This window comes from Sus scrofa, chromosome 8 (genome assembly GCF_054392235.1).
Source record: "Sus scrofa isolate SSC_HxYL_T2T_F1_AM1 chromosome 8, Sscrofa_HxYL_maternal_Yorkshire_Landrace_v2.0, whole genome shotgun sequence".
NCBI lineage: Eukaryota > Metazoa > Chordata > Mammalia > Artiodactyla > Suidae > Sus > Sus scrofa.
In genome coordinates this window covers 567,948-594,178 of record NC_139390.1, presented here as the reverse complement: position 1 = coordinate 594,178, position 26,231 = coordinate 567,948, and the positions used below count along the sequence as shown (strand labels likewise).

At 62.7% G+C, this 26,231-nt stretch overlaps 1 protein-coding gene across 2 annotated transcripts; it reads right to left on the bottom strand.

Moving 5' to 3' along the window:
* MAEA (macrophage erythroblast attacher, E3 ubiquitin ligase) lies at positions 1 to 25,164 on the bottom strand. 2 transcript variants are annotated; one of them, XM_021100887.2, is made up of 10 exons: positions 25,076 to 25,164; positions 13,550 to 13,732; positions 11,005 to 11,208; positions 7,873 to 7,995; positions 7,103 to 7,216; positions 4,634 to 4,710; positions 3,650 to 3,758; positions 1,767 to 1,900; positions 1,204 to 1,399; positions 1 to 871 (listed from the first exon to the last, which is right to left on the bottom strand). In XM_021100887.2, exons 1-10 carry the CDS (start codon positions 25,142 to 25,144, stop codon positions 776 to 778), a joined length of 1,305 nt encoding a protein of 434 aa, XP_020956546.1. In that variant the 5' UTR covers positions 25,145 to 25,164; the 3' UTR covers positions 1 to 775. The 2 variants fall into 2 exon arrangements, with proteins under 2 accessions (XP_020956546.1, XP_020956547.1); XM_021100888.2 differs by lacking the exon at positions 7,103 to 7,216.
* Positions 25,165 to 26,231: the final 1,067 nt, after the last annotated feature.

Sequence of the window (26,231 nt, the reverse complement as noted above, 5' to 3'; positions counted from 1 at the left end):
TTTTATTCGCATGTCTTACATTTACAGTTTATTAGCTAATCAACATCAACATGCAAAAATAAGCGCTGAATACCAACCTCTACGATACAGCTTTGTGTAAACTACAATGGCTCGTCTGATTGGCAGAGTCATTGGTGGTTACTTCAACTGAACTACTGGTTTCCGTGATGAGATTTAGAGCTAAAGTTATGGAACCTCGGCAAGGCCTTTGCAGACGCTGGTCCAGTGGGTTTCCACGTGGTACATTCTCGGGCAGGAGATAAGGCGGCACGAGTGACGTGACCCTGAACCCACACACCCCAACACGGCCCAGAGGCGTGGTGGCGGGGAAGGCGGCCATCCTGGCGTTTTGGCAGCAGCTCTACAGAGGAGTGAGAGGGTCCCTTGCGCCAGAGTCCCCGCAGGCCAGTCAGCCATGGCCACCACTGCTCCCAGGCCATCACCGAGGACCAGCGCCTTCTCCAGGGTTCGTTATTAGCAAAAGGGAGGGAACTGTGAGAACACGGGGAAGGACTCGGTTCCGGTTGTGAAATGTCTTAGCTTCCCCCCCACCCCCCCCGTGGTCAGTCTTTAAGGAAACGTTTCTCTGAAAGGTGAAAGCGCTTCAGAAGCGTCAAACAGCTGACTTGTTACAAATTCAAGTACAAGTTTGTTAAATCTTACTTCCTCTCTTCCCAAGAGTGTCTGTCGTTGCTCACGGATCTTTGGTCGCAAGAAACAGAAACACAGGCAGGCAGGCAGGGGCCCGCGGGCCGCCCAGGCGCGGCCGCCCTGCCTACATGATGTACACTTTCTCGGCCTGGGAGAAGTGGAAGACTTCTTTGGTTCTCGGGCAGACGACCTTATCATCCTGCCGGATAGAGAGCAGGGACTGCAAAGCAAGAGCAGGCGCGTTAAAACGGCCATGCGGCTTAGCCCGACGACGTCTCTAGAGAAACGCACCAAACCCACTTTCGGGAAACAAACCATCGCCTTTGGCAAGTTCCGTCCTGCTGCAGGTACCCGGCCAAGAAACCGCGGCTGATCCTCCTCCAGCGGGCGGATCCCTCCCCGCCCCGCCCCGCCGGGCCCCTGGCCCCGCCCCGCCGGGCCCCTGGCCCCGCCCCGCCGGGCCCCTGGCCCCGCCCCGCCGGGCCCCTGGCCCCGCCCCGCCGGGCCCCTGGCCCCGCCCCGCCGGGCCCCTGGCCCCGCCCCCGCCCTCACGTTGTAGCCGTAGACGTAGCCGTTGGGCAGCATCATGGGCGGGTTGTTCTCGTTCATGACGTCTCCCGAGATCTTGCAGACCAGGCGCGAGTTGGCGCAGTGCGCCATGGGCAGCGGCTGCGCCAGCTTGTTGAGCGAGCGGCTGCACACCGGACAGTCGGGGCTCCGCGAGCTGCCGTCCTCCTTGTAGCACTGCCTGCGCGCGGGTTAAGGAGGGTGGCGCGGGGGCACGCGGCACACGACGCGACGCCACGTGCGGCTGGGGCTCTAGGGGCGCCCCGGGCGTCAGGCCAGACGCCTTTCCGGGCGGCTCGCTCCCTCCCCGCAAGCGTCGCGCACCTGGGAGTCTGGCCAGGTCTCGGAGGCGCCCCATCTCAGGGCGGGTTTCCACTGGGCAGCCCCCTCCCCCCGCCGGACGGACGGACCCCAGTCCAGACGCGGGTCTGAAGGGGACGCGGCACCTTTCTCCAGGCAGAGGCAGGCTGGCGAGGCTGGGGGCACAGACCCCAGCCCCACACCCGGCCGGGGTGCACACGGCAGGCCCCTCCCAGCGCGAAGGATACGGTGTCTTTATGGCCGAGAGGCCGGCCTGCAGGGTGAGGGTGAACACGGAGTTGTTTCCCAGCTGATGCAGCCGGTAGTTGTCGTAGCGGAACTGCTGGATCAGCATCCGCCACCGGGCCGGGTCCAGGAGGTCCTGGGGAGACAGGGCTGAGGAGTGACAACAGCAAAGGCTTCTTCCCTGCGACCACGCCTGCGGCTGGAGGGCAGCCTGGACTTCCCATGGCCAGCGAGAGCCCAGGGCCGCCCTCGCTTCCTGGGACACTGACCCCTTCGAGGTGCTCCCCTGTCACCTAGCTCTCTTTCGTGTGGCTGGATGGGCCTGACCGCGGTCTCGGGAGGCAGCGCGGCCGCACAGCCGGGGAGCTCCGCCTGCCCTGGCCCCTGAGCTGGCAGGACGCCTGCCCTGAGGCTCGGCCCCTCCCGCCCGTGAGCGGCGATGGTGGCACTCACCGGGCCCTTTACCCCCCTGCTGAGCTGAACGGCTCACCCCCAAGGGCAGGCTGGGCTTTCCTGCGCTCCGACAAGTCTCCAGGGCAGGAAGAAAAACCCAAGGCCAAACTCCGAGTCCACACGCAGTGCCTGAAGAGCCCTGGACTCCTGAACCCGGCAGAAAGCATGAGCCCAGGCAGCACGGGAGGCCAGCGCCAAGCGCTCCGGGGGGTGGGGACCAGGTCGGCCCAGGGGCTCCCACAAAGCACCCTTTGGGGTGGGGCTGCAGGGGAAACACTTGGGGCCCTGGACAGAGACCAGCCTCAAGGCCCGAGAACAGGGCCAGGTCAGGGCACAGGAAGGGTTTGAGTCTCTCCTGCAGGGACCAGGACCGAAACGTCCAAGCGCGATGGCTGCTGTGGTCCGACTGTACACGGCCCACCAGTTACTCAGGGAGGGGAGGAGGGCCTGAGCGCGGAGCCGCTGGATGGGTCAGGACCCAGAGGGCTCCCGACACTTCGTCCTGTGGGGACCTGGGGGGGAGGCTGTGACTCAGACAAGGGCCGTGCCAGACCACCTGGCACCTGCTTGGACTTGCAGCCCCCAGAACTGTCACCACGACGCTTCTGCCTACAGTACCATGTCACAGGCACCAGAACAGACCTAGAAACCTGTCGACAGAAGTGGATGTGTGTGGCAGCAAACATGGAAACAGGTCAAAGGGGCTTTGGAGCTGAGTGATGAGCAGCCGCTGCAGGAGTCTGGAGGCGGTGCGGGAGGGAGCGGACCCTGGGCGGGAGGGACCCTGGGCGGGCCCCCAGTCTCCACAGGAAACCGAGGGAGGGAGGGAGGCGGTGGCTGTGCTCCACGGGGGGGGGGCACGGTGGGGGTGGGGCGTGTCTGAGCAAAAGCTGCAGGCGCCCGCTTGGCGTCTCAGAGAGTTTAGAGCACACATCGAGGCGAGAGAAGTGACCAAGACACAGCTGTTCATCAAAAGCAAGCACGACCTCGGGATCTGGAAAACTCTGTGCGCACCGCCAAGGACCAAGAAAGGCTGTCTGAGAGAGGAGCCTGGTGCTGGGGGCTGCTCCGGACTCAGCAGGCACCCTGGGAGCATGGCCAGTCTCAAGGGCAGGGCGGAAGGAGGGCTGCCAGACCAGGCTGCGAGGGTGCTGTGTCTTTGGAGGCACGGTGGTTGCAGGTCATGAGGGCTGCCCCCAGGTTTCCCAAGGGGGCAAAAGAACCACAGCTCTGGGGGCTGTGCCTCCCTGGAGGTCGGAAGAGACACCCGTGGGGCAGGGACTTGGGCAGGTAGGCCGCGATCCTGGCACAGGGAGAAGGCAGGACAGGGACAGGCTGAAGCGCTTCGGGTTGTCCTGAGCAGCCACAGGCGCGAGATGGACAAGGTCTCCGTCGTGGAGGCCGGGCGGGGCTGTGGCGCCCGGGCCCTTACCTTGTAGGGGGAGATGTGCGTGTCGGGGGGGAAGGCCAGCATGCCCATGGCCTGGCGCACCTCATCCAGCTGGCTCCCTTCGGCCTGGCTGAAGTGCTTTCTTGCGTGTCTAGAAAAGGACAGCACGGCCCGCTGGAGTCTGCGTGTCCATCTCTAAGAGGCTGAGCTCGCTCTGAGCCAGCGCCTCAGACCCAGGGCTCCGTCCCCACCAGACACACAAAGTGTGCTGTCACTCAAGCGGGACCCACGAACCAGGCCCAACGACCTTACTGGCACTGGGTCTGACCCGCCCCCTCCCACACAGCTCCAGGAGCCCGAGCCAGTTCCACCTCCCAGCTCTGCAGGGACCCCCGCCCCAGAACAGCCTCATTCACAGGCACCGATCAGACCCAGGCCCTCAGCCCGGGCTGTGCAGGCGGGGACCCAGGAGGGCACGGGGACCCCCTGCCGCCACGCCCTCACCAGCTCCTTCCCAAAGGCGCGCGTCCTGAGAGAAAAGTGCCCTTGGCCCACCCCCTAAACACCACGTCCTCTGTGCTCGCAGCCTCCCCAGCCTGGGCCCACGTGGTCAGAAAGGATGGCCGCTCTGCCGCTTCCGGGTCGGGCTGTGGCCCCAGCACTCCTGCTCAGGGGCCTCGGCCCACAGCCAGGCGAGCGCCAGCATCGCCGTCCTCCCATCCAGACTGACAGACCCCGCCAGCCGAGGCAGCCGCCCCCGCGAGCCCCAGGATGGCTGAGAAAAGCCCAGCTCCGCTGACTGCAAAGCCCCTGCCCGACGATACCGGGACCGGGCGGAGGTCTGGCCTTGTCGGGGACACTCAGGACACTATCCCGAGGAAAACGACAGCATACCCCCCCCACCCCCCGCCCCGGCAATGGCAGAGGAGCGGCTGCTGGCCACTCCCGGCCATCAGAGAAGACCCGCTGGACCCCCGCGCTGCCAGACCCAGAGCCGGAGCGAGGCTGCCGTGCGGGGAGCCCTACCTGACGGCGTCCAGCCTCTTGTTCTGCCGGATGAGCTCAATGAACTCCTGGATCCTCAGGCTGAACTCCAGACAGCTCTGAGGGGAAAGACGAGACAACGCTGGGCTTAGACGACGGCGCCGCAGTGTGTCCCCGGCCCTGCGCTTCACACATGCACAGGAGCTCAGAGCGGCTGCGCGGGCCCATCTGCTGCCGAAACTGTCATTTCAACTGGCGGCCAACACCGCTGCCTTGGTTCTGCGGGGCCGTGGGCCTTGCCTCTCCCGCTTGGCCTGGCGATGGGCGACCTGAGGGCCAGAGGTCCGAGCACGTCCCACGGGGCCGGGCCCTGGGGATGGCCGGGCGGGCCCAGTGGGAGGCAGCTGGAGGCTGTGGCGGCCGCCCACAGCTCAGCTCAGACATAATTTCCCAAGGAACCGGGTGAGCACAGGAAGAAAAGCTCCCAACCGCTGGCCGTGGAAGGCGCCACTTGCTGGCTGTGTGCGCCCCACGAAGCGCGGCAGCAGTCCTTCCGCGCATGCTCGCGAGCGCATTGCCCATCCCCCGCACAGGGAAGCCCGAGGGTCGGGGAACCCAGGTTTCTGAGCAGGGGGCACTGGGCAAGGGCCCTCGGGGGAGGGGGGTGCTGGAAGGTCTCCAGGAGGTACATTCCAGGCAGAGGGAAAAGCCAGTTCAAAAGGCCCTGGGACGGGCGGGGCCCAGGGCAGGTGGCAGGTCGGGCTGCTTCCGCTAAGAGGCGGGAGCCCCAGGACCCGCATCGCGGATGCACGGGGTCTGGGGCTGGAGCTGCTAAGTGGCGAGGTGGCCGTGCTCCCAAAGCTCCACAGGAGGCTCTGCGGGGCTGGGCTGGGGGGTGACGGGGCACCACCCGTGGGGTCACTTGTATGGAGGCCCCGGCTAACCCTGACATCTTAGCGGCATCGATCCAACTTGGGCTAAAACTCTGGCTGTGGGGAGCGTGCAGGCAGGCAAGATTAACTCTTGTGACCCCAGCTGAAACCTGGATTGTTTACAAAAGAAGTCACTTAAACTAACGTCTTCGGCACAGTTCCAGAACCTACGTTCCAACCAGAACAGAGGCCCTGGGGCTGAGAGAACGGGAAGCAAGCCCTCGGGGGCTCCCCCGCCTCACTCCCAGGGCACCCAGCGATCGAGACGGCGTCGACAGGGTTCTAGTCCTGACGCTTCCAGGGCGCCGTGCCGGCCCCACAGACCCCCTGCCCCGACTCCCAGCGTGCACAGTGCGTTCTGGGGCAGCGTCCCAGCTGGACCCCAGGCGACACCCTCCACCAAGGCCCCAGCCTCACCCCAAGGACACAGGGTGGAGCACGGGCTGACCTCACCACCGGGTTGTACTGCCCGGGGCCACTTACCTGGCACCCACACGTCCGCACCAGAGGTGCTCCGAGCAGGCGGAGTCCCCACCGACCCTCCTCCCTGCCCTCTGTGTGGGCACTGAGCCCCGGGCAGGGTCTGTCCCAACCCCGGCTTGGGGGGAGCAGGGCACGTGCCACCGGGCAGGTGCCGCACAAACCACCGACAAGGAACGTCAGTGCCGCTTAGAGGCCAGACGGGCGGGAGCAGCGGGGAGAGGCCCCGCCTGCCTCGGGCCGATGCTTCCACTGGGGGGGCTGTGTGGACGGCCCAGCCCGCGGGGCTTTTCCAGACAAACCCTGGGTTACAGCTCCACCCAAGTGACGTGTGTAAACATATTTCATCATTGACGGCGGCTCTTGGCTTCGCCAGGTCAACCTCCAGACAGTCCGCTAAGGTTCGCGTGCTGCTGGCGTTCAGACTCGGCCCGCGCCCGCCGAGCTGGACGAGCCCATCCCGAGCTGAAGACGGAACACGCCGCGTGCGGGCTGTGGCTCCATATGACGACGCAGACACAGCCCACACCCTGCTGCCTCCCTCGGCCCGACGCGTCCAGGGCCCCAGCCGACCCAGGAGCTTCCGCTTGGCGCACCCAGGACTTTGGAAGCTTCCAACGATGGAGCCTGGCTCTCAAGAGTCAGTCTTTCCTCACGTGGAGTCTCACCACTGATCTACGGGACCCCCGGCACCTGCCCCCCGCCCCCGCCCCTGCCCGGCCTGGGCCTGTGTGAGCTCACGTGCGCAAGCCACCTCTGCTGAGTGGACACTGCGTGAGGAGCGTGTCAGGGATGGCGTCGCGGCGTCTTCCAAATGCACTTTCGGATGCCTACTTATGCCCCATCAAGTCTGGTGGCGAGGCCCCGGGAACACACGGTGGGTGGATTCAGCCCCCACGGCCCCACCCCCAGTAGCTGCGAGGCCCCCGCTGCGACCCGGCCCACATGGCGTGCCCTCGCCAAGCAGCCGTGTTCTCTGGGAGGGGACAGGGCTTGCAGAAGCTGCCTGTCGCCACCGGAGGCTGTTCACCTGCTGCCCCGGTTCCCACCGAGCGCCCGGCTGTGGGGGTGGAGCAGGAGAGCGGGCGCAGTTACATACCAATTCTGGCTTTCCTTTTATGGTTTCCATACCAAGATCCTCACTCTCTTTAGGGGAGCCACTGGCCACTCTACTTTTCCGTCCCGTCTTCGCATCGTGCTCGCTTTGGCGGCCCTGAGTGGCAGAGAGTGTCACCCTTGGCTGGTGACTATGCGCACAGGACAAGCTCAATGGGGCGGGGTTAGAGGCACTCAGTTTAGAACACAGAAAACAAAGTTTTTCTAACGAGGCAGGAAAGGTTAATATAATCAAGCGTTTCTGCAAGCCCTGGGGCCGTGACTCCTTTCAGGAAGCATGTTTAACTCCGCAAGTTATCTCTAAGTGTCCATTTTAAGCAGCTTGTATGTCTCCGGAAAGGCTGTATCTGAGAAAACCCCGGCCTGGAACTCTGCACACTGGCAGGTGGGCCTGAGTGAACGGGCGGAGCCGGCCCCCCCGACTCCAAGCCCAGCAGCGGCCACGTGCAGCGCACATGCGGGCGCTACCTCGCCCTTCCGAACATCTGTCCAAACCATATGCAGAGGGGTGCACTTTTCACGGTTTCTACCCAAACACTACCCCCAATAAGACCCCGAACCCACACCAAACCCTACAGCCCCACCATGAACCAGCTACAGAACGCTGAACCGACAGGTGAGAAAGCACTTCGGCCCCGGTGCTGGCGCAGCCCCAGCACCCCCTGCAAGCGCCGTGCGCCCCGCCCCCCCAGGAGCCCCGCCCCGGTGCAGCCCCGCCCCCTCAGGAGCCCCTTCCCGGGGCAGTCCACACACCTTCATCTTGCGCAGCCGCGACTTGTTGTCGTGGCACCAAGCCAGGCAGGTGGCGGTCTCTCGCCTCTCCAAGGACTCCTCCACCTCCTTGGCCGTCAGGAACATCTCGATGTTCACCAGGTCCTGCAGGGAGGGAAGGGCCGGCTCAGAGGAGCGGCCTCTGCACCTGCCAAGGCAGGCCATTTGCAGGCCCTGGGCCCCCCGCCAGCACCCGGCTGCCCCGCAGTCCACGCTCTGTAGCTCATGGCACAGCCCTCCCCCACCCCCACGGGGCAGCCCCTCCGCGGGGCCCCGGCCCGGTGCCCCATTTAGACGCTGGCTTCCACACTAGGTGAGAATCCAGGCTCTGCCAGAACTTGGGCCCCGAGGGGCGGAAGTCTGCTGCATAAACCTCCTCACGGGGAGGGCAGGAGACCCCAGCAGTGCCTACCCTCAGTTTCTGTGTGTTTTACTCTCCGACTGTCCGACTGATTTTAGGCTTAGATTTTTAAGAAGGGGCAGCAGGGCGGATGGGGGGGCTGGATCTTTCTCCCCTCCACCGTCTGCTCCCCTCCTCTTCCCCAAGGCCTGGCAATCTGGGAGGGCAGGCTGAGCGCAGCCACGCCTGCTGCGCTGGAGGATCCCGGCAGGGCCCAGGACCCGCCCGCGCTAACGCGCCCACCAACTCAAGGATACACCTGCTGCAGTCAGGGAAATTCTGTGTGGGACCCGCAGTGCGAGGCCCGCCGCAAGAGGTCAGGGTAGGACCTCCCAGGACACACAGAGCGAGGTGATTTCAAAAGGTCAATTTCTCTTCCATCTGGAACAGACTCACAAAGCCTGAGTCCCCTGCTCAGGCCTCACAAGGGCTGCTCGGTGCTGCAAAGGGGTGGACAAGGGCACTTTTTTGCCCATGCTCTCTGACCAAGGTCGGCCACGTCAGAGCCAAGGAGTTCACCACGGAGCATCCAGGGCTGAGCCCCAGGGCCACATCATGCTCCACACAGAGGCCGTGCAGCGGGAAGGACCAGAGTCGTAGTGATGGGTGTAGCGTAAGATGCAAGCTTTTTAAGTACAAGACGCCTAACAAGAGAAGGAGTGTGTGAATGCATATCAAGACGTGCGCCGTGGTAACGACGCTGCAGTGAGAACAAGAGCCTAAGAGCAAAATGAACAAGAAATAATCAAGGGCTATTCCTTCGCACTGTGGATGCGCCCACGGACAGCACGGGTCCTCCCCGAGCACGTCCTGTGCAACCGAGTGGGCGCCAGTCCGGGACCGAGGAGCAGCAGACCAGAGGGCAAGGGGTGTGCTGCTGTCAGGGTGGGCGCCGCAGACGCCCCGGCAGCTCTTCAGCTCCTGCGCCGCCACACTGGACAGCGGGTGGTCACGGCAGCCACACAGGGTGGCTCTGCTCGCGTCCTCAGGAGAGGCAGCAGCTGGGGCCCACGGGAAACACTGGGCGCACCCCCAACCTCCCCAGGCCGACCTCCACCCCAGCTCCCCTCAGCCCCACGTCCTAGGAGGGTCCTGAACACCTGGTGGCAGGCAGACAGGGCTGGGAGAGGGGCCCGGCCAAGCGCGCCGCCCCTTCCCCTCACCCCGCCCCCTGGCGCTCCCGCCCCGCCCCTCGCGCTCCTGCCCCTTACGCCTCCAGCTGCGGCAGCTTTGCCCTTCCGAGGGGCGGGTTGTGGCGGAGGCGCGGAGGCGCCCTGTGGCCGCGGCAGGTAGGGCTCGCTAGGTCAGACCTCTGCTCGCTACCCTCGCCGCAGAGGTTGGCTGCTTCCCTGCTTCGCCTCCATTCCTGCACCAGTTCCTCTCTCAGAGCCCTTCCCGGCCGGCAAGGGCTGGGCTGCCCCACGACCGTCTAGCCTTTCCCGCCCACTTTCCATCTTTTCCAGGTCTGCTCGGACTTCCAAGAGGTGGCCTCTCCCACCTGCACCTGTGTGTGCGCCTGCGTGGCCTCCATCTGGGCAGCCGTGGGGTCCGTCTTTCCGGGTCTTTCCCTTCCTGCTGAGGGTCCACGGACGTCCGTGGACCTTTGGCCGTGGGAGTCTCCGGGAGGACGGCCCAGGTGCACCAGAGCCAGGCGCAGGCGTCGCCCCTCAGGAGGCACCGGGTGAGACGGCGAACGGCGGCCGACAGGGGGGACGCCACGCAGGCGCTCCTCCCCCCACGACCCTCCACCTCTGCGCGACCCGCACGTCCTCTTGATGGCGTCTCGATGCAAAGAAGTTCTTATCGGTAACGAACCGCAGCACCGCAGCCTCTACCCTGGTGAGTGTCCAACCCCATGGCCACAGGGACGCCCCCCTATGGACTCCTGCACACGGGGTTTGGGGGGGGCTCCCCGTGGAGCCCCCTTCCAGGAACATCTTCCCACAAGGCGCACTCTGACCTCTGAAGGCTCTGAGGCTGGCCGGCCCACTGTCCCTCTTTGCACCTCTGGGGGCACCACCCCATCTCCCGACACCCAGCGCGGACAGGGTGCACCAGCAACTCGAGGCCAGGAGAGCTGGCTGGCTGGGCAGGAGCTGCGGTGCGGGCCGGGGAGGAGGCGGGTACGGAACACAAGGGACGACTGGGCGCCCTGCTGTCCCCAGGCACAGGCAGCACCTCTTGCTGCCAAGCGTGTCGGCCACGTGGAAGTCCTGGCCGCCCAGGGCTGGAGCCAGCGCCAATCAGTCAGGAAGAGGGTGCGGAGGGGCGGGCCCTCTGTGTCCCGAGCACAAGGCAGAGCGGGCTGTGGCCGAGCCACACCAGGAAGTGAGGACTTCGAAGGTACCGTCCTCCACGGAGCGGGGACAGGCCAGAGCAGGGGCGCCACACTCTGGGCAGTTCCAACCGCTGTCCCCACCCCCCACGGTGAACACTGCCCTCAGGACGCCCGGGTACGGACGCTCCCAGCCACATCGAGCCGAAGGCTAGAGAAGGTGCGGACAGACGTGCGGAGACCTGGCAGGGTGAGGGGACAGTTCCCCTGCGCTGCCGCCCAGCAGCCCAGGGCACCCGCCCACAGTTCACGTGGGGGTGCGGGAGCCCTTTGCACACCCTGCTCATCAGAACACGTGCATGCAGCCCTGGCACGCCACGCCACACCACGCCCGCCCCCTCTGCCCAGAGCCTGCCGGGCCCCGCCGCGCCCCACCCACCTCGATGCCGCTCTGGCGCGCCAGCTTCACGGCGGTGTTGTAGTAGCCGCAGCGCAGCAGGTGCTCCACCATCATGCGGTCCATGCGCTTCCGCTTCCACAGCCCGGCCGCCGCGGGCTGGTCGCTGCTGTGCTCCTTGAGGTGCTCGATCCTGCGCTTGCACAGCTTGGCGCTCTCGTCCTCCGCCTGGATGGACTCCACTGCCTGCGACGTGCGGTGGGAGAGGCGCTCAGGAGGGGCGGCCCCTGGCCCCCGTCCCAACCCCTGACAGACGCGAGACCCGGAGGTCAGAGGGAACTGGGGGCCTGTCGTCACCGGGAGGGGCAGACCCAGCTTTCTGGGGCTGCGCCTGCCCCTCCCTGCGCCCGGCCACCTTCCGGCGGATGGTCTGGAGCTCAGCTGCTAGAAGAGCACAGTTTTAACTGCGTCGTCGCTTCCTGCTTAGTTCAGCCACTGTCACTGTAACGTGACTTCCCATCCTTCCTAACACCCTTCCTCGCCGTCCCTTCCGTTCAAAATTAGCGAGCCCAGCTAGAGGTGCCCTACGCCTGCGTGGTACACGTCTCACAAGAGCCACTGGCAAGTCTGGCGAGTACCACCCAGGCACTGAGTTTGGTTTTTGCGGCTTTTTGGTTTTGCTTTTTTGGGCCGCACCCACGGCATCTGGTGGTTCCCAGGCTAGGGGCTGAACTGGAGCTGCAGCTGCCGACCTGCATCACAGCTGCAGCCACTCGGGATCTGCCGTGTCTGCGACCTACACCACAGCTCCCGGCAATGCCAGATGCTTAACCCGCTCAGCGAGGCCAGGGATTGAACTCATGTGTTCATGGATATGAGCCAGGAGCTCCGCAAGCACTGAATTCCTGACTTTATTCCATTTAAATGTTAATGTGACTGCTGGCCACGCCTGGGACAGCGGGTGGAGCGCTCTGGTCTGCCCTTAGTAGAATTCTAGTAGGTTTCACTGTCTTGGCTTCCAACGGACCTCAAAAAGTAGGCTGTTGGGGAGTGTCCACTGTGGCTCAGCGATAATGAACTCGACTAGTATCCAGGAGGACGCAGGTTGGATCCCCGGCCCCACTCAGTGCATTAAGGATCTGGCGTTGCTGCGGCTGTGGTGCAGGCTGGCAGCTGCAGCTCCAATTCAACCCCGAGCACGGGAACCTCCATGTGCCGCAGGTGCAGCCCCAAAACGCAAAAAAAAAGTGGGCTGTCAGGATATTTGCTGCTTCTTGAGACGTGCATGTTTCCCCTACCTGCTTTTAAAATGTTTCTCTTTTCTTCAGTCTCACCACGTGAAAATCCTAGGCTTGTTTTCACCTGTCCTGCTTAGGACTGAACGGGGACTGGTCGGCTTGACACTCTCCCCTGCACCTGCGCTCCCTCCTGCCCGGCTCGCCTGACTCCGGTCAGACGGGGCAGAGACTCTGTTCTCTCTGAGACCCTCTCCCCTCTATGCGCTTCCTTGTTTTCATCTCTGGGCTGTATTCTGGGTGATTTCCTCAGGCCAATCTTCTCTCTTTACCTTGGTCTGCTTATTAAGTGTTAAAATGTTTCTTGCAAGCAAACACTTGAGGTTTTGGTATTTTTATTGCTTAAAGTTTTATTGGGTTCTGGTTAACTCTAAGTCACTTATACTTTCTAGTCCCTGCATGTGTTTTCAAGTTGTTTTCTCATTCTTTACACAGAGTGAAGTCTGTACTTGATAATTTTGGTATCTGAAGTCTGTGCAGCTCCTTCTCCTGCTCCTGCAGTGTCTCAGCCATGGTGTCTTGCGTACCTGAACCGTCGGATGCTCAGACAGAGGCACCCTCCACTGGCAGAACTGCATTGACTCCACCCGGAGCCTGGAGGCAGCAGCTGCCGGGACCACTTACGTACTGACACCAGGTTCGAGGGCTCCCGGCTCAGCCGGGCGTGGTGAACCTGTGCGGCAGGGCTCTGCCAGGCAAGTCCCCTCCTGGGCACCCTCTCCTGGGGTGTCGTGCTGCAAGGCCCTGCCGCCAGGGCCCCTCTCCACTGGCCCCGAGTCCCTGGCCAGCAAGGCCCTTGGTGGGGCTCTCTCAAGGCAGCAGGTCCCTCACCTTTTGGCCCCTCCGACCCCCTGCCCTCCGATGCTGGTGATTCCTTTCTGTCTCATGAGCTCTTTGATGCTTTCGATAAAATGTTTTAAAATGTCTCACTCTAGGGGTTCTCGTTAGTGGGCATACCCATCCTTCCCAGAAATAAGATACCCACTATGCCGTTTTGAGGGGAAACTGAAAAGAATCAATGTGCCACTGGTCCTGGCCGCCCTGTCTGGGCTTGGGACACCTGGACCGGGGTGCCCCGGCCCTGCAGGAACAGGAGCATGGGCCGGGAGGCCAGCCTGCCAGTCCGACAGGCTCCCGAGGGCAGAGAGCAAGGGCGGGGGCACGGCACGTCCTGCCGCTGCTGCTGCCGCCGCTGCAGCTGCCCCGGGAGGCGGCCCGTCTCGCAGACGAGCCAGGCGAAGGGCGAGCCCGGGGCGCGCGCGCGGCCCGGCGGCAGTGCTGCCAGCACTAACCTTCCTCTTGAGGACACTGAGCTTCTCCACCACACCGTCCAGGAGGCTGACCACGGAGTCCACGGCCGGACAGCTGCTCAGGGTCTTCTCCAGCTCGGCCACCACCATGGTGACGTGGCTCGTCTCTCGGTCGATGTTCTTCTGCGCGGCGCGGAAGCGCTTGTTCAGGGTCTCGTAGGGCACCTGAGGGAGACACGGCTGCTGCGTCCACGCCCGGCCTCTCGCGGGCCCGGGCAGCACCCCTGGGGCGAGGGGCTTCCGCTCTCAAACGACGAGGCTCCTCTACAACCCGCCCGAACCCTCAGGGGCCTGAGTGAGGTTTCTGGGCGAGGACGCAAAGGCTGAGACGCACAGCGCCCGCCCCACACCCCACGTCCCAGAGGCGGCGCAGCCTCCGCCCTGCCCAGCAGCCGACGAGTGTCGCCAGTAGATATGGAGATGGCCCAAGGCGAGCAGGCCGGGGACCTGACCGGGGCGGATGAGACCGCCCGCGAGGACCCTGCCGTGTGCCCGGTGGGCGCTGAGAGGCCAGGGGGCCCAAGGCCGCAGCGGCCAGCCGTGCGGGCAGGAGGGCGGGACAGCCCCGCGCCCCCTGGCAGGTCGCGGTGCGGGGCCACCGACTGGCAGGTCCAGAACCACCCGCTGACAGAAAACCCCTGGGGCGCCCCGACACTCCCGGGCTCTCTGCCCACGCGCGGGGCGCCTTCCAGCTGCAGGGTCGGCCTGCGCGCAGGCAGGGCAGCATTGCGCCCGGGAGTCCCACGCGAACCCAGCCAGGTGAGGCCCCCACCAGTGCGTGGCTGCCCCGGGGCCAGCGGGTCACCGGGGGGCATCAGCCCGGCTGCAGGAGCTACGCCCTGGGGAGCGCTCGTCCTCACGGCCCGGCGAGGCAGGACCCCCTCCTGGGGGCTCCGCCGACGCTCCCCTGGCAGAGCGGGGGCCCCGGCCGGGGGCCCGCACGTCGGCGTGAGCACAGTCGCCTGTGTCTGACCTGACCTGCATCTGCACGCGCAGAAAACAAGACAAGTGGCATCCCTAGAAAAGTGAACAAATCCCACACACACAAGGAACCAAAGCACCAAAGCTGCTTCCTTATCCAGACGCGAAAGTTCCATTCCAATCAACACGGTCAGAACCACCGAGCCCCAGGAGAGCACCGCTCACAAGCGCGGCCCGGGGGCAAGCACGGCCCGCGGGGCAGCTGGTCCTGCCTGGTCTGCGCGCCACACGAGATGCGGAGACCCCAGAGCAAGTGGGGTGCCACTTGCATCCAGACAGGAAGCACCTGACGCGACCGCCTCCGCCAGCCCCCCGCGGTGCCGGCTGTACCGGGGACAGGCCTTCCTCTTCCCAGGGGAGAGGCCGACGCGGGGTCTGGCCCGCTCCCTCCCATGGGCACTAACGCCCCCTGCCAGGCGGCCTGCACCCCGCCAGCCGTGCTCTCGAAGCTCCAATCACTCCCCAACCCTGAGCCCCCGGCCGGGCGCGGGCCAGCCCCACCGCTGCTCCTGACCGCACCAACCATCCTCCCAGACCACAAACCACCTGCCCACACGCTCAGGGTCAAGGCTGGCCGCCCACTCCTGCTGCACGGCTGAGCTTTCAGGTTCCCTCCGGGCTCGGCTACGGTCCAGGGGCAGGGGTTGAGCAGCAGCCCCCGCCCTGCCCACGCTTCGGGCACCGGCACCCTTCCCCAGACGCGGCAGCCTCCTCCCCAGGACTCGGGGCGGCCCAGCCTCGCCCCTCCTGCCTTTCCCAAGCTGTTCCTGCTGTTGTCACCAGCAGCTCCACAGGCTCCTTCCTGAAGGGTTTCTGCCAAAAGGAGGAATGGAATTTCAGAAATGCTCGAGATTCTAAACCAAGCCGAGGTATGGCTGAGAACCAGGCCACAGTGAGACGGTGAGACGTGTTCAGATGTGCCCGGCCCCAAGCTCAGCAGCCAGACCCCTTCTGGGAGGAAAATGGCCCAGATGTGGCCGTCAGTGGGACCACAACCACCAGCCCAGGAGACACGCAGTGAGGACAGACCCACAGGGAAACGTGTAGGTCTTTAACGTAGCACAAAGGGAAAGAAGGGGAGCGGAGGAAACGGAGCGACGCTCAGCGGGAACTGGCCACGGGCACAGGAGCACGTGTCTGCGAAGCACATGCCGGACAAGGGCCCCGCTCCAGGCTGTGCGACGACTCCCACGCCCCACAGCAGAGACACAGCCCGAGGGACATGCGGGCAGAGGACTGGAGCTGGCATTTCTCAGACGAGAGACGCGGCTCCCAAGCGTGCAGACAGGCGCGCAGCTCCACGGATCCATGCACAGCTCGGGCGGCTCCCAGCAGCAAAGAGGAAGCAGTGCTGGGGGGCAGAGCGTCCGCTGAGGATAAGCCCCTGTCTGCGGTGCTCCGGCCGGGTGGCCCGAGCTGAGAGTTCCAGAGAGCTCCGCTTACGGCTGGACACTTAGACGCCCCGACTACGATGAGTCCGGATGCACCACAGTAAGAAAAGATGCTGAACGATCTGGATAACGCAGGCGATGCTGCCCGGCCTCAAGGCACGGGTTGAGGAAGGCAGGGAGAGGTCGAGATGGTGGGGCACCCCGGAGGGGAGCCCACGCGCTGTCCATGGCAGGGCAGGAAGGACGGGGCCCGCACAGAGGGGCCGGGTCCTCCCCGGGGCAAGGCCGAGCCTCCACCCCCACCTCACATGATCTACACAAACTGCTTCGACATGGACCACAGACCGAAACACAAAAGCTGAAACCACAGAACTTCCAGATGGAGATACAGGAGGCCATCTTCACCGTCTGGAAACAGGCCCACTCTTCCCGCGGGTCACAGAACGGACTGAAAGACATCAAATCAATCCCCGCAAAACCAACTGTCTTCGCTCCTCCGAAGACAATTTAAGAACAAAGACAGGAGTTCCTGCTGTGGCTCAGCAGTTAACGAACGCGATTAGCAACCATGAGGATGTGGGTTCAATCCCTGGCCTCGCTCGGTGGGTTAAGGATCCGGCGTTGCTGTGCGCTGTGTTGCAGACCGACAGCTACAGCTCCGATTCGACCCCTAGCCTGGGAACTTCCATATATGGGTGTGGCCATAAAAAGACAACAACAAAAAGATTGAAGACAATTTTAAAGAATAAAGATCACTTAAGAACTGTCTAAAGCAAAAGCCACATCTCTTATTTTACAGTTTCTATTTCCGACGTAACTCAGACACCATCAAACTCACCCTTCGAATGAACATCCGCAGCTTGGCGTCTCTGAGGACACTCACCAGGTTGTGCAACTATCACCAGCAGCAGCTTCTTCCAGCACATTCTCATCAACCAAGCAGGAACCCCTGCCTGCAGAAGACCTGCCCACGCCAGCCACTGGCACTCCCTTAGTCTGGACATGTTGTAGAAACAGAGTCATACACAACGTGGCCTTTGGTGACTGGCTCTTTTTACTCAGTGTCATTTGCCCAAGCTTCACCTACGAGGTGGCATGAACCCTGTGCCTTTTCACGGCGGGACGGTGGTCCATTATGGGAGTGCTACGTGTGTTCACGAGGTGATGGACTCTGGGGCTGATGCTGAAGAGTAAGGCTCTAAAGATCCCCATCCAGTTCCGTGTGGACCTGTCTCCATCTCTCTTGGGTAAGAACCTAGGGGAACAGCTACGGGCTCCTCCGGTAGCTCCCTGTCCCCTTCTGGGAGCATGAGTGGGCTGTTTGCACTTGGCCTCCCTCAGCGTGTGCCAGGGTCTGGGCTTCCCCACACCCTTACCCAAGGCCTGCTGCTGCCCACCCTCTGCACAGTCTCTCCGTGGTGGTGCCTCCCTGGGGTTTCGCTACCTGCCTAATGACAGAGGACGGCGAGCTGCTTCTGCGCTTCCTGGCCACCTGCGACTCTTCCGCGAAGGAGTCATTCAGATCACTTGCTCGTTGGTAAACTGGGTTGCGCGTCTTTACGTTGCTGAATTTTGAGTTCTTCGTGTATTCTGGACACTAGATCCTTCCCAGGAATGATTTGCAAGTATTTTCTGTCCCATTAGCAATCTTTTCACTTTCCCAACAGCATCCTCGGAAGCACAAGCCTCTTCTCCTCCCTAAAGTCTGAATCACCACGGTGTCACTGTGAAGACTCTTCTCCACTGCCGTCCTCGCCATTCATCTCTACGGCGGGAAACACCAGTCATCTCAGTACATACTGGCTGTGCGTCCTGCAGCCTCGCTGGATCGGGTTCGCTGGCGCCGGCGGGGGCGGGGGTCTTGCGGGCGTCAGCCGTCCATCCTTAGCATTTTCCGCAGACAGATCATTTCACCTGCAAACGGAGTCCTGCTTCTTCCTTTCGAATCTGAATGTCATTTCTTTTTCTTGCCTGACTCCTGACTGCCCCGATGAGAATCTGTGGCACCGACGAACGGAAGCGGGGACAGCCCTCCTTGCCTTTCTGCCGACCTCAGGGCAAGGCTGTGGCGCCCGGCCTCGAAGCAGGATGCTGGCTGTGGCCGCCTCAGAGGTGCTCTCCAGCAGGCCGAGGAAGTTTCCTCTGTTCCCAGCCTGCGGCGTGTTTCCGTCACCAAAGGGTGACGGGTCCTGTCAGGTGCCTCTGTCTGTGACTCCTGAGACGACCTCGTGGCGTTGGTCCTTTATGCTGCCAGTACGGCCGTACGCCCATCTTCAGTGTGGAGCCAGCCCTGCGCTCCTGGGGCAGACCCCACTCCGTCGTGGTGCACAGTCCTTTCCTGCGCTGTCAGATTCGGTCTGCTGACACGCTGTTGCGGATCCCCCACCTACAGCCTGTCGTTTCCTTGCGGCATCGCCTGTCTGGCTTTGCCGTCAGGGTGAACCGGACCGCAGAGGACGAGGTGGGAAACGTCTCTTCCTCCCCCATGTGCGGGTCGTTCACGAAGGGCCAGTGCCACCTCCTCTTTCAACATTTCATAGACTTCACCGGGGAAGCCATCCCTACGTGGGATGGGCTATTCAGCCATCGTTTAACAAATGAGCGATTTTACGCCTCACCTCAACGCTCTTCCTTTCATATATTCTGTCTGTAGTCCTTTGCCCCACACTCAACCCAAAACGTCCTGGCGCTTTCACATCAGTTTGAACTAGCTCTGTATGGTCCCTATTTGATAATTTTTTTTTGGCCATGCCCACAACATGCCAGGGCCAGGGACTGAACCCAAGCCACAGCAGTGACAGTGCCAGATCCTTAGCCTGCTATGCCACCAGGGAACTCCTTGGTAGATGTTTTCTTAAGACTTGTTACTTGCGGAGTTCCCGTCGTGGCGCAGTGGTTAACGAATCCGACTAGGAACCATGAGGTTGCGGGTTCGGTCCCTGCCCTTGCTCAGTGGGTTAACGATCCGGCATTGCCCTGAGCTGTGGTGTAGGTTGCAGACGCGGCTCGGATCCCGCGTTGCTGTGGCTCTGGCGTAGGCTGGTGGCTACAGCTCCGATTCGACCCCTAGCCTGGGAACCTCCATATGCCGCGGGAGCGGCCCAAAGAAACAGCAAAAAAAAAAAAAAAAGACTTGTTACTTGCTTCTAAAATCTAGTTTTATTTTATCTGGTTACACCAAAGATTTCTATTTGTATTAATCAAAATCTACTCAGTTTTTCCCTACTAATTTGTGGCACTACAGCTTTTAAGATCGGAGGATTTCTCCACTTAATTGGCTGATACTAATTATATTTCCTCCAGTACCTCTTTCCCTTTAGTGACTCAGGAAAGCAACCCTTCCAGTTTTCACAGCAGAAAGAGAAGACGGCAGACACGCCTTGCTGAGACCTGTCTTGACACCTGCGCTCTCCTCCCCCACTGTGTCACCTGCCTTAGGCTGTGTCCCCCCAACCCCTCCAATGTCTGCTGTGGACTTTCCCAGTGTCTGCTGGCAAAGCAGGCAATCTCATTTGTCACCGTCATGTTCTCAGCCGTTTTGACCAGCACGGGAAGGAAGGATTTCCCCAAAGGCACAAGGCCTTTCATCTTTCACAATTAAGAAAGCGCGAAGGAGGTTTCTGAGTGTTTACCGCGAAGCTAACAGCACCTCCTCAAGGGTCGGGCCGAGCCCTGAGCGGCAGCAGACATCCGACCCCATCTGGGGAGCTGCCTCGTGTTTCGAAGCACGCGTGGTCGGGTCTCGGCGGCCCCACGCTACCCCGGGTGAACGCCAGGCACAGTCTGCACCTGCGGTTGGGGCACCAAGGACAGGAGTGCTTCGAATCCCCTCTTTTAAACAGGCTTTTTTTTTTTTTTTTGTCTTTTTGCTATTTCTTTGGGCCGCTCCCGCGGCATATGGAGGTTCCCAGGCTAGGGGTTGAATGGGAGCTGTAGCCACCGGCCTCCGCCAGAGCCACAGCCACGTGGGATCCGAGCCGCGTCTGCAACCTACACCACAGCTCAGGGCAACGCCAGATCGTTAACCCACTGGGCAAGGGCAGGGACCGAACCCGCAACCTCATGGTTCCTAGTCGGATTCGTTAACCACTGCGCCACGACGGGAACTCCTAAACAGGCTTCGTAAACAACGACCAGGCCGGGTCCGCCTCCGGGGGACTGAGGAGCTGGACCCTTCCCTCCACCCAGCGCGGACAAAGCTGGAGGCGTCCTCTGGGGGACGGGGGCCTCTCATCTACAGCCGTCGCAGGAATCTTTCCGGCCACAGGTCCTCTTGAGAAAGGGCAGTGCGGGCAGATGCCTCAGCCACTGCCGCCAGCCTGACGGGAGCCGGGACCGCGTCCTCCCGCCCCGGGACGGCTGGCGAGCACAGGCGGGCACCGGTGCCCAGCGTATAGTTACACGGGGGTGATGGACTCTCTGGCCTCTTAGACACGATACACGCCAGAGGCGGCAGCGCCCACCGGACTCAGCGGCGGGCCGGCCGTCAGCCTCCTGGTCCTGCCCTCCCGGGAGCCCCGCCAGGCCTGACGGGGCGCAGGGAGGCCCGAGGGTGTCTCTCCAGCTGTCACTGGCACGGCAGACGCGCGCCACACCTCCAGCCGCACTCAGCTGCCAGCCCCACGGCGCGACCAGGGCACAGGCGCACCTCCGCCCGCGCCGGTCCCGGGAGGCGCGCTGCCCGCTGCCGCCGGGATGCCGAAACCGGGGATGCGCCCGTGCTGACCTCGGCCACTGCGTCCTCCTGCAGTCAGGTCGTGTTTCCGGGACATGAACATTTGTCGCCGTCATTCTCAGCGTCACATTTCCTGCTGCTTCAATTCTTACTTCTCTGGACAGAATTGCCAACATAACAGGGCAAGGTTCGTTCGTTCGTTGAAGAGTCATTTCTCCTCTTCCCTCCACACAGCGTGTAATCCCAGTGGTGAGAAACAAAGCGGCAAAGGGAGCAGGTGAGACGGCACAGCGGCCAAGGAGAAAGACCGCAGGAGGGGACAGGGTGCCCGGGGCCCCAGGTGAACAAAGGCCACCCCACCAAGCAGGTGACACCTGAGCAGAGGTGGGGCGGGGGGCTAAGCCCGACAGACATGTGGGCGAAGCATGCTGAACAAAGACACCAGAGCAAAGATCCTGGGTCCGGTGCCGGCACCTCCCGCAGCAGCAGGAAGGCCACTGTGGTGAAGTGCCTGGGGGCGGGGGGGGGGACGTGCCAAGTGCCGATGGGCCTGAGAGGCCACTCTAACAACCCTGGGCTTCCCCCCAGGTAGGGACGAGGCTGCTAGGACAGAGGATGGCACTGCCTGGCGACCGGTGGCTGTCCTGGACGTGGGCAGGGCAGGGACCAGTGGCAGGCAGCCTCAGGCCACGGCGGGGCGGGAGGCACAGGGAGACAGTAGGGCTCTGAACACGTTCTGGAGGCAGATGGGCAAGCAGAGGGCCCAAGGCTGGCTGCGAGGTTCCAGCCTGAGCCCCTGGGATGGAAGAGCGGTCCCCCACTGAGGCCAGGAAGGCAGAGAGCGGGTTTGTGGAGGCGACCGGCAAGACGACAAGTCCAGCTTCCATGTGCTGGAGGCCGCCACGCCCAGGATGCAACTGGAGGCAGAAGTGCGACGCCAATGCTTCAGGAGCTTCCCACCAGACAGAAGAGAGGCCTGCTCTGCCCATGGGCGCCCTCTGGGCCCCGGGAGGGAGGCAACCCCAAGGCAGGCCTGGCCGAGGAACGAGCATTCCAAGGGGCATCCAACAGAAGCAGCGTCAGACTGTGACCAAGGCCGGAAAGAAAACACCAAGGGACCACTCAGCCTGATGCTGCTCAGGGCCCTCGCGGCAAGGGGCCCTCACCAGGCTGTCTCTTTACGGTCCCCTGGCAGCCAGCACAGCCACCCCTGGCTCGGGCCTCGGAGCTGAAGCACAAAAGCCAGCCCGCCCTTCCGGGAGGCCCTGCAAAGGGAGCTGGCCCCCAACCCTCCCCGCTCCCACCGCTGGCGGATGGGGGGACGGGCGGGAGGACCGGAGCCCCCGCAGGCCGCATGGACGAAGAAGAGATGGCAGGACGATCGTGGGCAGACATGAGGCAAGACACGGAACAGGTGGCCGAGGGGGCTGTCACCTGAGGGCTGGCTGGTCGCAGGAGCCGGCGGCTGACCGGGCAGAGAGCGGGGCCGGGGCTGGGGCCCGTGTCTGCAGAGCAGAGAGGACCGCGGCCGACGGAGGGAAAGCCAGAAACCGAAGGAAACGCTCAGACCCAGCACACCCTGATCCTCGCCTCCAAAGCCCGGCGGCTTCGTGCTTCCTGGCGTTCTCGAAGCCGCCAACACGCGATCCCGAGCCCAGCCAAAACCGAGTTTGGAAACTACGCGGAAGGGGGCGTGTCACCGGCACCCAAAGCTTCTAGGAGGACAGAGCCGGGATTTGAATCATTTGAATCGGCCGAGCGGGATGTGGGCAACAAGATGCCACCACATAAAAGCAGAAGATGTCAACATTCCTCTAGAGAACTCCAGGCACCAGGAGACCCCACCTCCTGACCCAGACAGGGCAGCCGCACACTCCCCCGCCCGCCCCAGGAGCGGGGGCACGGGTGTGGGGGACCCCCGGCTGGGGTGCCGAGATGAGGCTCCAGGTGTCCAGAGCAGGTCCCAGGGAGCAATGCTGGGCCCTGCTTCCCCGCCGAGCAGACGGCTCCCCGCTTAGGTGCTGATAAAAAGGGGCTCTAAAATATTATTTTCCTGCTGCTACCTGAAGGAAAAGACAGAAGTAAAAACTCCAAGATACTAATGGGAAGATCAGCAAAATAATTTGGAGATAAACACAACTGCTTCTACAACGAGAAAAACTTTAAAAAATGCAATTAAAACAGGGCCTCCAGGAGTTCCTGTCGTGGCTCAGTGGTTAACGAATCCGACTAGGAACCATGAGTTTGCGGGTTTGATCCCTGGCCTCGCTCAGTGGGTTAAGGATCCGGCGTTGCCGTGAGCTGTGGTCGCAGATGTGGCTTGGATCCCGTGTTGCTGTGGCTCTGGTGTAGGCCGGGGGCTACAGCTCCGATTAGACCCCTAGCCTGGGAACTTCCATATGCCACAGAAGCAGCCCTAGAAATGGCAAAAAAGTCAAAAAAAAAAAAAAAAAAAACAGGGCCTCCAGTTCACAATGGTGGGTTAGGCACCCAACTTTCCCCTTCCCCTCCCACGAGGCCTACAACCCGAACCAGACAGCACTCCAGGGCAGACCCGCAGCCAGGCCAGAGCACCAGGCGCACTGCAGAAAAAACAAGCCCCCTATGGCAGGGTCCTGACCAGAGGTTCTGCGGGGCCACCCCCTCCGCCGGCTCCCCCTCCACCAGGGCAGCTGGCTGTGCAGGAGCATCCTGGCGGCCTGCCCAGCACCCTGAGGGCGGGGCGAGGCCAGGGGTGCTGCCGAACATCCCGCTGTTGCCTCAAGTCCGCAGGAGGAGAGGCCTGAGCCAGTCCGGCCACCACAGGGGCGGGTGCTCGGCGGGGAGAGGGTCAGCGTGCTCCGCTTTCGCCCTTCCCCAGGAGACAAGGGGGAAGTGCTCGTGCAGGCTGTGGGGAGCCAGCCTGAGCCTCCCAGCCTTCTGAGGAGCGCTCGCTCGCCAGGAACTCAGTTCACGCTCCTTCCCAGCCACGTGGGAGAGCGGCCTGTGCCCCAGAGAAGCACGACCCACACCTTCCAGAACCTGGCCCTCGGCCCCTTCTCCTCCGGCCTCTGCCCGGCACGCCCCTCCTACCACGCCTGCCTCTGGACCCGGCTCAAGGCTGTGACCAGCGCAGCTCCGCAGCCGACAGCTCTTCTGTGCTTAATTAATTCCGCTTTAACAAATGCTTCTAAATCAAGGCTCCCTGGTTCCCTAGTGAAACTTCCTCACGATCCACTGAGAATTGCTCCTGAAAAAAATGTTAACTCAGCAGTGACAGTGACATGCATGTCGAGAGAACAGAGAAGTTATCACACAGGCTCTAATCATTTGTGAGGGAAAATGAAGCTATCTTGCAAAAAATCCTGCTTTAAAAATCATTCTCAAAAAGAAGTAGAACTCTAACCCGACAGGCTCGCCTGCAATGACACTGTAATATTTCTTTATCTCTGAGTCTACATGGCGACTTTAATCGAAGACTACTGAGGAACTCTGGAACTCAAGTGACACTCAAGGACGTCTAGTTGGGCGCCTGAGGCAGCAGAGAATCCTGGTCTGGGCGACAGGGTCTTGCGGAGCTGAGTATGAAACCACCACCCACCCACCTGCTACCACTGAGGTGGACGGGCATGCCGAGGTCCCAGGGGAGGAGAGAAGCTACCTGCCACCCCCTCCCCGGAAAGGAACTGAGTCACCCTGCTCAGCCACAGGTCCCCTGAGAACGCTACAACCTCGATCTTGTCTGGAATCATTCCCAGGTGCTTCTTGGGATTCAATGACCATGAATTCCTCTGCTAACCAGGGAAGGAGCCAGTACTGGCCTCCGCCCTCGAACACCAATTTCATCCCAGTGTCAGGGACTCGCCTAAGTGACCATCCAAGGTCACGTATATGGCAACCGAGTGGCAAGGGCTGTATTTCAGGTTTGGTGACGCCCCGTATACGGGCTCCCATTGGGTCGTGAAGTCTCTCCTTACAGGTCCCCTAATTCGTGTCTGGAAGCTATACATCAACACCTTCTGACATAAGCTTCCGGGAGGACGGCTGGACACCAACGGCCAGTCGCGTTGGGCACCCTGGATGGGCGCCTGCGACCCCACGCCCCTGAGACCCCAGCCTCCAAAGTCACCAGGCAGCCTAAGGCCAGAATTGTCACCGATGTGTTCGCCGTCGTGATGGGGAGAAGGGGCCACAGTCGCATTCTGGAAGGCGAAGCGGGGCGCCAGGCAGACGCGCCCCCCGCACTGTCACAAAGCCCCTGCGGGCAGACAGGGGCACGGACGGCCACACGCCACACCCGCCGGCCGCAGGCTCCCGGGCCCCGGACCCAAGGAGCCCGGCCCCTCAGACCACGGCCCCCGCCCGGCGCCCCAGGCCGCGCCCTGTCCCCTTCTCCCCTCGAGCTCACCGCCCCCCGCCCCCCCCACACACACGGCCCGCGGCCCCCGCCAGGTGCGGGCGCCCCTCGGCCGCAAACCCCACCTTGAGGGTCGGGTACTCCTGCACCTTCAGGGTCATAGAGAGCTGAGCCGCGGACTCCTGCACCGCCATCTTGAATCGGCCAAAACATTAGCGGGCGGAGGGGAAGCCAAGCGCGCGGCACGCCGGGTAGCGACGTCGCGGGGCGGGGTGGGGCGGGCCGACGCGTCTGCACCAATCGCGTCCGCCCCCTGTCGAGTGGCAGAGGGAGAAGGCGGGGCCGCGGCGTGCAAGCCGAGAGGCGTCCTCCCCACCCAATCACCGCCGGCCTTTCTCTCGTTCAGCCAATCGGCGGGAAGCCCGGCGGGGCGGGTTCCCTTCTTGAACTCCAGGCGGGGCGGGAAGGTCTCGGCCGGATGGCTCTCCCCCGGCCCTTTGACTCGGCGTCCCAGCGCCGTCTACGCACCGAGCACCCTCAGAAGTGGGGGTCCGGGGTCCGGCGAGGAGCGCGGCTGTGGAGGTGTCTGGGCTCGCGTGGGGCGGCCCCCCCGGAGGCGGTGAGCCCTCCTAGCCATGACCTCTCAAGGCTGTGACCGTGCATGGGAGTCGTGCCAGAAGGTCTGCAAGGCGAGGGTGCCTGTCAGCACTGCTCCATTGGCCGCCTTGCGCAGAGGTCCGGCTGGAGCCTGGCGCGGAGCCGCAGGTCCCGTTGGAGGGGAGAGGTGGAGCGCTTAATCGGATTAGGAAAGCGTCTCCCTAGTGGAACAAGGGCCTGTGCTCTCCCCGCACCTGGCCCGCGGCCCTGGTATCCACGGCGATTCTAGTTTTCAACCACTTCGCATTGTTTTGTTTTGTTTTTTAACATCTTCAGTCAAATTTTATTTTATTTTTCTATTTTAGAGCCGCACTCGCGGCATATGGAGGTTCCCAGGCTAGGGGTCGAATCGGAGCTACAGCTCCCGGCCTACACCCCAGCCACAGCAACGCTGGATCCTTAACCCACTGAGCAAGGCGGGGTGGAACCTGCATCTTCATGGATCCTAGTCAGGTTCGTTAACCGCTGAGCCACGAAGGGAACTCCTCGAATTTTATTTTTTTAAAAAAGCAGCAGATCAGCACTACAAGAACCTAATCTAAATATGCATTTGGGAATGAAGCACGTCTGAGTAGGGAGTGAAACGTTTTTGGAAAAAGCTTTTGCAGAAAACCATCTACTGCA